The sequence below is a fragment of the Plecotus auritus genome, assembly GCF_963455305.1.
Source record: "Plecotus auritus genome assembly, chromosome: 5".
In the NCBI taxonomy this organism is placed as follows: Eukaryota; Metazoa; Chordata; class Mammalia; order Chiroptera; family Vespertilionidae; genus Plecotus; species Plecotus auritus.
The window spans coordinates 169,428,365-169,443,556 of NC_137776.1; the positions used below are offsets into that span (position 1 = coordinate 169,428,365).

General features: G+C 39.8%; 2 protein-coding genes across 2 annotated transcripts in view; both read right to left on the reverse strand.

Annotated features, from left to right (window-relative positions):
* Positions 1 to 5,632, reverse strand: part of LOC308248376 (uncharacterized protein) — a gene marked incomplete at both ends in the record, with an annotated part of 28,120 nt that extends 22,488 nt beyond the window's left edge. Inside the window, 1 exon segment of the mRNA XM_080668330.1 lies at positions 4,667 to 5,632. Coding sequence (XP_080524456.1) covers positions 4,667 to 5,632 — 966 coding nt within the window.
* Positions 5,633 to 13,682: 8,050 nt separating this feature from the next.
* Positions 13,683 to 14,660, reverse strand: LOC308247834 (olfactory receptor 1J4-like; the record flags this gene model as incomplete). Its single annotated transcript, XM_080667563.1, has 1 exon — positions 13,683 to 14,660. One exon carries the CDS (start codon positions 14,658 to 14,660, stop codon positions 13,683 to 13,685), a length of 978 nt encoding a protein of 325 aa, XP_080523689.1.
* Positions 14,661 to 15,192: the final 532 nt, after the last annotated feature.

The following is a 15,192-nucleotide window of genomic DNA, read 5'->3' on the forward strand; positions in this document are numbered from 1 at the left end:
ATAATTTGATATCCAGAATTATGCTATCTTCAATTTTGTTCTTCTTTTTCAGGATTGCAGAGGATATTTGGGGTCTTTTTTTGGTTCATAAAATTTTGGGAATATTTGTCAACACCTGTGGAATATGTCATTGGTATTTTAATAGGAACTGTGTTGAATTTATAGATTGCTTTGGGTAATAGGAACATTTTAATGATGTTAATTATTCCAATACATGAACATAGTGTATGCGTTCACTTATTTATGTCTTTCTCAGTTTCTTCCTTCAATCTCCTATAATTTTCCAAGTACAGGTCTTTTACCTCCATGTTTAAATTTGTTCCCAAAGTACATTATTTTTTGTTGTTGTTACAATTGTAAATGAGATAGTTTTCTTAGATTCTCTTTCAGAGACTTCTATATTGGTGTATAAAAATGCCACCAATTTCTGGATATTATTTTTTTATTCTGCTACTTTGCTGTATTCATGTGTTAGTTCTAGTAGATTTTTGGTGAAGATTTTAGATTTTCTATGTACAGTGTCATGTCACCTGTGAATATTAACAATTTTGTTTCCTCCTTTCCAATTTTGATGCCTTTTATTTCTTCTTCTTGCCTGAATGGGGACTTCCAGTACTATATTGAAAAAGGGTGGTGAAAGCAGACATTCCTGTTTTATTGCTGATCTTAAAGAAAACATATATCATTTTTGCCTATTGAGTATTTTGTTGGTTGTACATTTTTTTATGTAAGGCCTTACTCATGTTTAGGTATGATCCCTTTATTGCCACTATTCTGAGAGTTTATATAATAAATGGGTGCTGGATATTATTGAATGCTTTTTCTGCATCTATAGATATGATCATGTGATGTTTTTTCATTTTGTTTGAGTAGTGTACCACATTATTTATTTGCTAATATTTTACCAGTGTTTCATCCCTAGAATAAATCCCATATAATCATGGTGTATGGTCTTTGTAATGCATTGCTGGATCTAGTTGGTAAAATTTTGTGAGAATTTTAGCATTTACATTTACCAGAGATACTGGCCTATAACTTTTATTTTAGTGTCTTTATATAGTTTTTCAATTAATATAATGCTTGCCTCATTAGAAGAGCTTGAAAGTCTTTTGTTCTCTTATATTTTTTGAAATAGTTGAGGAGGAGAGGTGTAAGTTCTTCTTTGAATATTTGGTAAAATTTGCCTGTGAAGCCATGTAGTCAAGAACTTTTGTTTGGAGTTTTTAAAATTACTTATTTAATTTTATTAGTTGTTACTGGTGTATTTAATTTTTCTGATTCTTCCTGGTTAAATTTTGGAAGATTGTATGTTTCTAGGAATTTGTCCATTTCAGTTAGGTTGTCCAATTTGTTGGCATTTAATTTTTCATAGTCCTTTCTTACACTCCGTGTTTCTGTGATGTGTGTTGTTAACTTCTCTGTCATTTCTCATTTTATTTATTTGGGTCCTCTCTCTTTCTATTTTTTAACGAGTGTGGTTAATGGTTCACCAGTCTAGTTTATGTCTTCAAAGAACTATCTTTTGGTTTCATTGATCTTCTGGGTTGATTTTTTTATTCTCTTTGTCATTTATTTTTACTCAGATATTTATTATTTCCTTCCTTTCATTTACTCTTGGCTTCATTTGTTGTTCTTTTGTTGTTGTTGTTTATTTAGGTGTAGGATTGGATTGTTTATTTGAGATTATTCTTGCTTCTTGAGGTAGTCCAGTAATGCTATGAACTTCTCTCTTAGGACTGCTCTCACTGTATCCCATAGATTTGAGGTTTTATATTTTCATTTTCATTTGTTTTCAGGTGATTTTTTATTTCTTCCTTGATCTTATTGGTAACCCATTCATTGTTTAATAACATGCTGTTTGGCCTCCATGTCTTTGAATATTTTTGAGAGTTTTTTTTTGTTTGTTTTTTTCTGTGGTTGATTTCTAGTTTCATACCATTGTTATCTGAGTAGATGCTTGATATGATTGCAATCATCTTGAATTAATAAGACTTATTTTGTGTCCTCACATGTCATGTATCTTTGAGAATGTTTCATGTGCACTGGAAAACAATGTATATTCTGCTGCTTTGGAGTAAAATGTGTAAATATCAATTAAAGCCATCCAATCTAGTTTGTTGTTTAAGGTCACTTTTTTCTTCTGGATTTTTTGTCTGAAACATCTCTCCAGTGATGACAGCAGGTGTTATGACTTTGTTGCTACTATGACTTTGTTGCTGTTAATCTCTCCCTGAAAGTCCACCAAGAATTTCTTTATATAATTAGTTGCTCCTACATTAGGTGCATATATGTTTACAAGGATTATAACCCCTTGTTGGATCAGTCCCTTTAGTATTATGTAGTGACCTTCTTTGTCTCTTGTTATGGCCTTTGATCTGAATCTGAAGTCTATTTTGTAAAATATAAGTATTGCTACCCCAGCGGGTTTTTTGTTTGTTTGTTTGTTTCCATAGCATGGATTATTTTTTCCCATCACTTCACTTACAGCCTGTGTGAATCTTTTGTTCTGAGGTGGATCTCTTATAGACAGCATATATATGGCTCATGTTTTCTTATCCATTCAGCTACCCTATGTCTTTTTTGGAACATAAGATGTGTTAACATCTTTATTTATTTTTAAATACTTCTTAATGTTGAAAGTATTATATGTGTCCCCATTTTCCCCATTGACTACCTGGAGCCCTCCCATCATTCCTCCCTGGATCCCCCCATCCCCCGCTCCCACTCCAGGCCTTCACCACCCTATGACCTGTGTTCATGGGTTATGCATATATGCATACAATGTCTTTGGTTGATTACCTCTCACCCAACCACCCTCCCCATACCCTATGTCTTTTGATTGGAGCAAATAATCCAGTTACATTTAAGGTATTATTGATAGCTACTTGTTTTTTGCCATTTTTTCTTTTACCTGTGTTCCTCTCTACAATATGTATTTTCTTCTTCTGAAAGCAGTCCCTTCAACATTTCTCACAGTGCTGATTGGTGGTAACGAATAAAGACTGGGAGGCTTTATTTTGCTCTCCCTGGGATAGTGTGGTCCAAATCTCCCCAGTGGACAGAATCCCCACTGATTGCAAACACCAGATGCTACACAGGCTCCTCCTCACGTCTCTGTTGCTCTGGGTTGGGATCCCTGCTTGGGGTTGAGACCCGATGCTTCTAGGGGAGGGAGCTCCATGCCTGTGATATCCTTCTGGCTTTTCAGCACAACCACACGTTTATGAGGAGGCTCTCCCTTTTACCATCTCCACCCTTCTTACCATCCTCCATGTGATTTCTACTGTGCTCTTTGGTTATAAGTTTTCAGATTGCTATCCTTGAATTGTTTTTCAAATTGATTGCTCTGCAATTTAGTTGCAAATCTGGTTTGGAGCTGGGAGCTAGTAGGTGCAGCTTTCAGCTAATCTGCAGATAACTTGAAATCTCTAGTGTTTTTATCCTTGATCAGCTGGTTAAGGTGGTATCTGGCAAGTTCTCTACAGAAAAGTCACAATTTTCTTCAGGTTACTATTTTAACCTTGTAATTAATAGGTATCATTTGGGTAGATATCTTGATATTAGGTAAGCATAACTTTTTCCTTATTAAAATTTCACCCGCTATAGTTAACATCCATTGGTAATTCGTATATGACAAAATTATTGAAAACCTTGAGGCCAAATGGTGATTCTTATAATTCTAAAATGTTTCCCTGTTTATTAGTTGTATTCTCCTATAAGAAAAAACTTACCCTTATTCCCCAGTCATTTGTTTTTTATTTATTCATTTATATCATTATGACACATGAATTCTTATTCTCTGAGTAATAATCCATTGCCATAGTTACTCATTTTGAAGCTTTGGGTGTGTGTACTCATAGGATGTAGGTCAGGACTGAGACAGAGAGAATGGGGAACAGCCCTGGCCGTTGCTGCTAAGTGGTTACAGCTTCAGCCTGCACAATGAATGGTTGCGGGTTCAATTCCAGGTTATGGGAGTCTTCATTACCTGTGCTACACTGGTATCTACATCTGTATCTGTATTTATATCTTATATGTACCTATACTTGTATGAGAAGTAGATGAGGTGTTAAGGTAGTACCCACTTACTAGAAACATTTTTCTAATTATAAACAAAGTGATATGCTCTTAAATTCATTTTTGAAAATCCTCTATATTTTTAACAGCCTTGCTTTATAGCACATACCAATTTTCATATGTAATTACTCACCATGGCTGATTGCAGTCTGCCAACATGATGTCATTTTTGTGCAGTGGGAAGAGATGGCAAAATCACCTTGAAGCCAACTAAACCCGGCATAAAGGAATTAGCTCAAGAATACATATATAAATAAAATTCATCAGAGGCAGAATATGATGCTAAATAAGTGAGTATTTTATAACATAAAATAAAAATACATAAGCAAAAATGAGATATTGCAAGACAGAGACAAATTCAGAAATTATAATTGTGCAACGTGTTCTGCATAAGATTTTGCATATGTCTTTTAAGAGATGATGAAAAAATGAAAAACATCAATTAGGAATAAAGAATTATTAACAATCCAAGTATCAAACATGACTTAGTTGACATAGTAATAAATTTGTACAAGACAACAGAAGGCATGTTCTATGAAAGTTCTATGGAAATGTGAAACATACAATAATTTTAGAAGATCTATCTCACTGTCCTAACAGTAACAAGAGAATTTAGTGATTTCCAGTTAAAGAACTTAACCCTATTGACACACATCTCTAAGGCCTGTTTTATATCTCTGTTCCTCAGGCTATAGATGAAAGGGTTCAGCATGGGGGTAACTACCGTATACATGACCGAAGCAATTATGTCTTTGGAACCCCATGATGAGGAGAAAAGGTAAACACCTGCAGCTGTCCCATAGTATAAAAACACCACAGAGAGATGGGAGCCACAGGTCGAAAAGGCTTTATAGAGTCTCTTAGTGGAGGGCACCCTCAGGATGATGGTTCCTATACGGATATAAGAGCCCAAAATAACACCAAAAGGCAGGAAGAAAATCATTCCTCCCTCGGTGAATAGGACCAGCTCATTGAGGGAGATGTCTGAGCAGCTCAGCTTCAGGAGAGCAGCGAGATCACAGAAGAAGTGAGAGATGATATTATTGGCACCGAAGGACAGTCGGACCAATAGGAGAGTGTGCAACAAATCATGGACACAAGAGATAATCCAGGAGCCAGCCACCAGCAACACACACAGCCACTCCGTCATGATGGTGGTATAGTGCAAAGGGTGACAGATGGCCACATACCTGTCATATGCCATCACAGCCAGCAGAAAATTGTCAAGACCAACAAAATGTATGAAAAAATACAACTGAAAAATGCATCCCACATGAGAGATGGATTTTTGCTGAGTGTGCATGTTCATGAGCATCTTTGGGACAATGGCAGAGGAAAGAGAAATGTCAGAGAAGGCCAAGTGGCTGAGGAAGAAGTACATGGGCGTGTGCAGGCGGGAGTCCAGCCTGATGAGCAGGATGATGAGCAGGTTGCCCAGCACCGTGGTCAGGTACATGCCCAGGAACAGGGTGAAGAACACGCCCTGCTGCCCTGGTGGGATGGGGAGCCCCAGGAGGAGGAACTGGGACACGCTGCTCTGGTTCTCAGGCCTCATGCTGCTCCTCTGTCTGTTGGGGATGAGGAAGGTGTGGGAATCTCAGGAATCTAGAAAGGAAGATCAGAACCATCACATGTCATATTATCATTCTGTGGGAAAACCATTCGTTTTTAAAAACTTTCATATTTATTTCTCACACCTATGGATATATGCATCTTTCCTCTCTCCCAGTCTCGCTCCATGAAAACATTGAACCCGAAAGTAATCAATAGTCGCAAGAGGGTGTTCTCTGTTTTATTTAACCATTATTTTTAACATCATGTCTGTGTCAGGACCTCTTCTAAGAACTGAGATGCAGTAGTGAACAAGAAAAGCAAGCTGCCCACTTCTGTCAGATTAGATCCTGATTAGCACAGAGGGATAATTTCTACACAAGCCCAGAGCCAAACTATAATAATTCACTGTGGCAGAAACAAAAAATGAGCCCTGGAACTGGTATCAGTTGTTAGTGCCTTAAAATAACGTGAGACTCCCAGATTGAGTTGGGCTTCTTGGAGCATTTTCCCACTCCTCCTGTGAATCTGCCGGGTGTCACTGACCCACAGCTGTAAACTCAGGGACCCTCTCAAATGGGTGACCATTTAAAACCACTTCATGCCAGAATAGCTCCAAAATCAAACTAGTCCACATACTATCTTTCATAATAAGGTTGAACATTTAGTACAACATTTGGGTATTGGCCTAAGGACCTACCTACATTTCCTAATTAAATCCTCATGTCAACCTTACATTCCCAGATTTTAAAATCCTGTCACAGCTGCACTAAGAATTTGTGTTCTTTCACCTTTTTTAGTTTTTAAGATATAGATACATAAATGATATAAATTCTCTAGGCATAAGAAATGCAGTAGGGAATAGGTGAACACACACACGTGTGTATATCTGTATGTATCATGCATGTAATAATGTAATGTATAAAATTTGTATTATCATCTATATATATAAAAGACTAAGTGACCATCTGACCAGCCAGTACATATGACATGCACTGACCACCAGGGGTAGACGCTCTACACGGGAACTGCTGAGCTGTGGTGATTTGGCAGTGGATGTTCTCGGGTGATGCACCCCAGAAACAGGATGGAGCCCGATTCCTTGTGGGGCCATATGATTCCATGTTCTGCTGTGGGTGCAGAAATCTGTGCACTGAGCCACTAGTTTTTATATAATAAAAATCACCAAGTATTAGCTACTTCCCTGGGTTCCGTCTAACATATATTTGTGATCAGAACCCTGCTCTTAACCATTACATAGGAAAACATCCCTTTTTCTTGCGTAGGGGAGGCCAGTACAATGTATTACATTAGAGCTTGAGCACTCAAAGTTGTCCAGAATTCTGAAACCTCTTACCAGATAATTTCACTCCTTTATATTTATATACCTTCCAACTGACAAATTTTTAAATATATTAACTTTATTTTGCACAATAACTGTTTACTGAGAGCCTCCCGTAAGATTCACAATAGAAGTGCAATTCTTTTCATTTTATAGATGGGGAAACTAAGACAAAAAATTTCAGTAACTTTCCCAAGGTCTCTCCGCTATTTGATGATGATTCTGCCCAATAACCTCACACAGCCTGATGCCTGAAGGTTATTTTCCTGGGATGTTTAATAAGAGTAAAGAAGAAAAAAGGTAAATAAAAGAAAGGACAGAAAAAAAAGAGAAAAACTATTAAAAAAGAAAATGTAAAGAAGAGGTTGCAAAATCTGAGGGACTCTCACATGCTGGTACATGGAAATGAGAACAGATTTGTTTCAAGAAACCAGGAGTTGCTTAGAGTGTGGCTATCTCAGCTAATGGTGTCAGAGAAGGAGGACAGGTAAGGACCTACTTCAGTTCTGACACCTGTACGCATACACACACACACATACACACACACATACACACACACACACATACACACTGCTGTGTTGAGGGTTCCAGTCACCTGTGACCACGTTCTTGTTCTCAGGGAAGAATAGCCAATATGTGGTTCACCTCAAAAACACTTGTCTACATACATACAAATCATAAGTAACACACTAAGTGAGACATACACAACACACAATGATGGACATCTCACCCACAAAAATACTAATACACCCGACTCATGGACTCATCTGGTGAACACTTAACTCACCATATATACATAGCTCAAGTGCCGTACACACATCACCAAAAGCACACAAGACCACAAACAATTAGAAAATCTTACAAGTGTCCGGCTGGTGTTGCTCCATGGTTGAGTGTTGGCCTATCTACTAGGAGATCAATGTTCGATTCTGATCAGGGTACATGCCTGGTCTGTGGGTTCAATCCCTAGTGGGGGTGTGCAGGAGGCAGCTTATCAATGATCCTGTCTCATCAAACATAGAGACATATGTTTCTATGTCTTTCTCACTCTCCCTTCTCTGAAATCAATTAAAATACTTTTGTAAAAAATCTCACAAGAAACACACGCCACAGGCACATATGCGCACCCAGCCACACACTCACTACAACAAGTAGCACACACCCTCCTATTATTGAAAGGCAGGCTTCCATCCTTCTGACCATCCTCTTCTAGGGGACAGGTGTCTACTTGGTGCAGTTAAGCCTATTCAGTTACAGGCAGTCATTAAACCAGCAACAACATCCAATGCACCTGGTCACATACACATAATAACATACACACAGAGAAAATCAAACAACACTCCTTCCAGCTCTCACACACGAGTATGTCACCCACAGCACAGCTCCCATGTGCACTAGCACACGATGCTGAGCAGAGGTCTGAGCTCTCTGAGCTGACCTTGGTTCCTAGTGAGGTGAGCATCTTCCTGTCCACAAGCAGAGACAACAGTCTCACTGCCGATACTCAGCTGTGATGCCAGTGTTTTTGATGACAGGCATGAGTCAGGAGTCCCTCACCACATGCCAAGCAATGATAACTTGTTCTACATGCATTAAAACTGAACTTTGAGTCAGATACATAGTGCGTGCGTGCGCGCGCGCGCGCGCGCACACACACACACACACACACACTTACACATGCAACATTAAATACCACGTACACAAGCATATACAATACATGTGGACACACACACACAGATTCATGGACACAGAATCTCACACATGAACCAACTAGCACACAGGCAGATCCATAGCCAAGTGCAGATTTCCAGCTCCTCTCACCTGGGCTCATTGGTGAGTTCAGACACCTTCTGCTCAGATTATCGCCCATCTCCTCAGGTTTTCTTTAGGAGACCTAACATCCAGACACACAGAAGCAATATCTGGGGCCTTGGCACTTATATAGACTTTCCTTTTCCTTAACCACCTCCTAAAAAATGAGTCCAAAAATAACGCTTAATTACTAATAAGAGACTGTGCCAAAGCCCAAGTCCACAAGTTTCTGGCTAATTTCTGACTGCCTGTTGGGGAGCTATGTGTCCAAGAGCCAGAGGGACTGGAGTCCTAGGGGACAGTGTTCCTGATTCCAGTCATGCCCTGGCCACCTTTCTTCTTGGGCATTATTCCAGCTGTGACAAAGGATTTTTCAACTTAACATTTTAATTGATTTTAAACATAGAGAAAATTGTAAAATACCATATTGGGTTGGAAAAAAGTAGGTTTCCAGTTGTGAGTATGCAAAACACAGAGTTTATTCACATATTATTATTTATTATTATTGTATTAGTTTTCATGGTAACGTACACAGAGAGAAAACCAAACAACACACTTTCCATCTCTCTAAGCATATTTTTGCCCTAACCTATAATTGGCTAATGTAGTGTCTGCCAGGTTATCTACAGGAAAGTTACTATTTTTTTTAAGTTACTATTCTAACCTTGTAATTAATAGATATCATTTGGGTAGATATTTTGATACTATACAAACATAACATTTCCTTTACTAAAATTTCAACTCACTATATTTGACATCCATTGGTGATTCTTATATGAGAAAATTATTACAAATGTTGTTGCCAAATTGTGATATTATAATTCCATTATTTCTTCAAGATTTATTACTTATATTGTCTTATAAGAAGAAAATTACTCTTTTCCCATACTCATTAGTTTTTTATTTATTCATTTATGTCATTATGGACTCAGAGATTCTTATTCTCTGAGTTATAATCTTTTATCATTCTTACTAGAGGCCCAGTGCATGGAATTCATGCACAGGTGTGTGTGTGTGTGTGTGTGTGTGTGTGTGTGTGTGTCCCTCAGACCAGTCTGCACCCTCTCCAATCTGGGACCCCTCGGAGGATGTCTGACTGCCCGTTTAGGCCCGATCCTGGTGGAGTTGGGCCTAAACGGGCAGTCGGATCCCTCTCACAATCCAGGACTGCTGGCTCCCAACCGCTCACCTTCCTGACTGCCTGATTGCCCCTCACCGCTTCTGCCTGGCTGATCACCCCCTAACCACTCCCCTGCCAGCCTGATTGATGCCTAACTGCTCCCCTGCTGGCCCGATTGCCCCTAACTGCCCTCCCCTGCCAGCCTGGTCACCCCTAACTGCTCTCCCTTGCCAGCATGGTCACCCCTAACTGCCCTCCCCTACAAGCCTGGTCACCCCCAGCTGCCCTCACCTCCAGGCCTGGTTGCCCCTAATTGTCCTCCCCTGCAGGCCTGTTTGCCCCCAAATGCCCTTCCCTGCAGGCCCAGTCACCCTCAACTGCCCTTGCCTGCTGGCTCAATTGCCCCTAACTGCCCTCCCCTGTTGGCCCGATCATCCCTAACAGTCCTCCCCTACAGGCCTAGTCACCCCCAACTGCCCTCCTCTGCAGGCCTGGTCACCCCCAACTGCCCTCCTCTGTAGGCCTGATCACCCCTAAATGCCCTCCCCTGCTGGCCTGGTTGCCTCCCAACTGCCCTCCCCTTTGGCCTGATCCCCTCCCAACAGCCCTCCATTGCAGGGCTGGTCGCCCGCAACTACCCTCCCATGCAGGCCTGGTTGCCCCCAACTGCGCTCCCCTGCTGGCCTGATCGCCCACAACTGCCCTTCCCTGCTGGCCATCTTGTGGCAGCTATCTTGTGTCCACATGGGGATGGCCATCTTTGACCACATCAGGGCGGCCATCTTGTGTGTTGGAGTGATGGTCCTTTTGCATATTACCTCTATAATATAGGATTAGGTAGGATTGGGTTTGAAGCTTTATTTGTGCTTATTGCCTATGAGGATTCTAAATGATCTCAGACAAGTTTACTGGGAAATATATATAAAAGAAACACAAGAAGCAGAAACTGGAAACTAAGAAGCTAAAGGAATGTTTACCCACAGCAGGTGTGTCAGAAGTGGGACAGGAAGAATGGGAGATGGAAACAGCATAGATGTTGATATATGACCTATAAATTGCAACCTATTTTTCATTTTAAAGCCCATGATTTCTAATTGATATCTCCAGTTCTAGTTTGACACCATAGAGTTCTTTCCAGCCTCTCCTTTTCCGTGTACATAGCGCCCTAGAGAGAGAGGGACCCCCTTTTCCTCAATGTTTACTTATTTGCTGAGTCTTTGGATACATGGTGAGTTGTTTCAGAATCTTGACTCACACCACTGTCAGTGACACACTAAGTACAGCTTAAAATGTTGTTGGCAGGTTTGTTTTTTACTGTGAGAGGATATAGTCAGAATTCTGGGTTCAGGAATTACTTAGGGTACTTATTTTATTTTCCTCTTTGGTGTAATTACAGAGTGCAATAGGATTACAATTAGGTTCACTTTTATTATTTTATTCTATTTTGCTTTATTCACCACCTCTTCTATTTATTTTTCGTGGCAAAAGACAACATAGTCAAAATGACACAAGTAATTCTGTCCCTGCTGACAGCTGTCAGTCTGCTCTAGATTACAATGCCATTTATTGACATTGTTTAATAAAACCATACAGATGTCAAGTATACAGCTAAATAAAACATATGCATACTGCATTGTGCACTTACCACCCAATGTTATCTCTCTTTCCCTCTCCTTTGATCCTCCCTTTGTTTACTTCCACCTCCTCCCCAAAACCCCTTTTCCTCTGGCACTCACCATACTGTTTTCCATGTGTATATGTGATATATATTTTTTCTTGCTTTATTCCTTCACCATTTTTTTTGTCCAGCCCTCCTTAACCCCTCCCCTCTGACAGCTGTCAGTCTACTCTATGTATCTATGCTTTTGTTTTTATTTTGTTTGTTTTTTCATTATTTTGACCATTAGAATACACATGTAAGTGAGATTCTATTGTATTTGTCTTTCTCTGACTAGCTTTTCCCACTTAGCATAATGATTTCCAGATCCATCCATGCTGTCTCAAAAGGAGATTTTCTTTTTTTTGGCCAAGTAGTATTCCATTGTGTAAATGCACCATGGGTTTTTTATTCCTAATCTACTGATGGGCACTTGGGCTGTTTCCAGATCTTAACTACTGCCTGTTTTTTTATGTTTAAATTGGCATATATATGAATATTTTACTTCCTCTTCATTTTTACATGACATGTAGCATGCTATAAATGCTATTCCACACATTGCTTTTTAAAATGTAACAATGTATCCTATTTATCCATTTTGATTCATAAATATCTCTGTTCTTATATTTTCCCAGTTGCAAAATACTAAATTTCATTGATGTCCCATAGAGTTTTCTTTACTGGTCCTAGTATGAAATATTGGTGTTGAATATCTTAAATGCCACCCAATTGTATATTTCCAATGGCTAACATGATAAATTTTATGTTTTGTATATTAAACTGTAATTAAAAATTAAAGAATAAGTACGAGGTTATCTCTATATATAGCACATAAAAGAATTATAACAACAACATAATAATATATGATCAATATGTAAATAAGGGAGAATGAAATAAAAATATATATTTGATTAATCAAAAGGGAGGAAGATAAGAGACAATAAATGTGAAGCAGATGTATCCAATAAAAATCAGTAATATGCAAAATATAAATTTAGATATATTCTGATTATATTAGACTAGAGGCCCGGTGTACAAAATTCGTGCCCTAAGCGGGGGGTCCCTCAGCACGGCCTGCGTCCTCTCACAGTTTGGGACCCATCAGAGAAGTCAGACATCCCTCTCGCAGTCGGGCTCTTGCAGTCTGGCACCCCTTGCTCCTTACTGCCCACCTGCAGCGGAGGTGGTAGAGGCTCCTGTCACTGCCACTGCACTCGCGACCTGTGAGCCTGGCTTCTGCCTGAGGGGAGCTCCCCCTGTGGGAGCCCACTGACCACCAGGGGGCAGCTCCAGCATTGAGCGTCAGGCCCCTCATGGTCAGTGTGCATCAAAGCGACCAGTCATTCCACTGTTTGGTCAATTTGCATATTAGGGATTTATTATATAGGATATCAATAGATAAAATTCTCCACAAATATAATAATTTTTGCTTTACATAAAAAGAGCAAATCCAACTTTACACTGTTAGTGATGGACTCCTCACAGATATAAAGACATACCAAACCTTAAAGTGATGGAAATAATACCATGTAAACACTAACAACGAGTAAGGGGCATCTTTACTACCAATGCTATACTAGTGTCTATAGATTTAGTTATATTTGTACTATATCAAAAGTAGACGAGGTGTTAAGGTAGGATCCATTGCTAGATGTGGCTGTTAAATTCATTTTAAAAATGCATTTATAAAGTCTTGCTTTGTAGCACATGCTAATTTTCATAGTATAATTATTCTTATCATGGCTGATTGAAGTCTAACAACATCATGTTATTAAATGTGAGTTGGAAGAGATGTGTACAATCAGCTTGAAGCCAGTGTGAGACAGCAAACAATAATAAGTTCAAAAAGAAGTTCATCAGGAATGGATCATGATGATAAACAAGTGAGTCCTCAATAACATAGTCTAAAATTACAAACTCACAATTATAATTGTGTGACATATGTTACAAAAAATATTGCATAGGTCTTATAAGAGATTATGAACAAGTGAATAAAGAATTATTAAGAACCCAAGTAGCAAATTTGACCAACTTGAATATTAACAGCACTTGTACATAACAACAGAATGTATATTCTATTAAGGTTATATGGAGATGTCTACCATACAATAATTTTAGGAGATCTATCTCACTGTGCTCCTGACTGCAACAAGAGGATTTAGTGATTTCCAGTTAAAGAACTTAATCCTATTGACACACATCTCTAGGGCCTGTTTTATATCTCTGTTCCTCAGGCTGTAGATGAAGGGGTTCAGCATGGGGGTAACTACCGTATACATGACTGAAGCAATTATGTCTTTGGAACTCCATGATGAGGAGAAAAAGTAAACACCTGCTGTTGTCCCGTAGTATAAAAACACCACAGAGAGATGGGAGCCACAGGTCGAAAAGGCTTTAAAGAGTCTCTTAGTGGAGGGCACCCTGAGGATGATGGTTCCTACACGGACATAAGAGCCCAAAATTACACCAAGAGGCAGGAAGAAAATCATTCCTCCCTCAGTGAAGATGACCAGCTCATTGAGAGAGATGTCTGAGCAGCTCACCTTCAGGAGTGCCGCGAGGTCACAGAAGAAGTGGGTGATTATATTATTGGCACCAAAGGACAGTCGGACCAATAGGAGAATGTGCAGCAAATCATGGATACAGGAGATAATCCAGGAGGCAGCCACCAGCAGCACACACAACCCCTCTCTCATGATGGTGGTGTAGTGCAGGGGATGACAAATGGCTACGTACCTGTCATATGCCATCACAGCCAGAAGAAAGTTGTCAAGACCAACAAAATGTATGTAAAAATACAACTGAGAAATGCATCCCACATAGGAGATGGATTGTTGATGAATCTGCATGTTCCTGAGCATCTTAGGGACAGTGACAGATGAGAGAGAAATGTCAGAGAAGGCCAAGTGACTGAGGAAGAAGTACATGGGCGTGTGCAGGCGGGAGTCCAGCCTGATGAGCAGGATGATGAGCAGGTTGCCCAGCACCGTGGTCAGGTACATGCCCAGGAACAGGGTGAAGAACACGCCCTGCTGCCCTGGTGGGATGGGGAGCCCCAGGAGGAGGAACTGGGACACGCTGCTCTGGTTCTCAGGCCTCATGCTCCTCTGTCTGCTGGGGATGAAGAAGGTGTGGGAATCTCAGGAACCTAGAAAGGAAGATCAGGACCATCACATCTCATACCATCATTTTCTGGGAAAACCATTCATTTTTTAAAACGTTCATATTAATTTCTCACAATTTTGAATGTGTGCATCTTTCCTCTATTCCAGTCTGACTCTAGGGAAACATTGGAACCCTAAGTAGTCAACAAGACCTTATTACAAAGAAGCAAGAGGGTATTCACTGTGTCATTCACCATGATTTATTGAACATGGAGTTGGTGTCTGGACCTCTACTAAGGACAGAGATGCAGCAGTGAACAAGGGACGTAAAGTCCCCGATCCTATGAGTTTACATCTTGATGAGCATGGAGAGATAATTTCTACACCAGCCCAGAGCCAAACCGTAATAATTCACCCTGGCAGAACTAGAAGGTGAGCCCCTGAAAAACTGTCAGTTTTTCTGCTTTAAAGTGATGGGAGACGCCAGTGCTGAGTGGGCGTTTGTGGAGCATTGTGCCATTGAACCCCA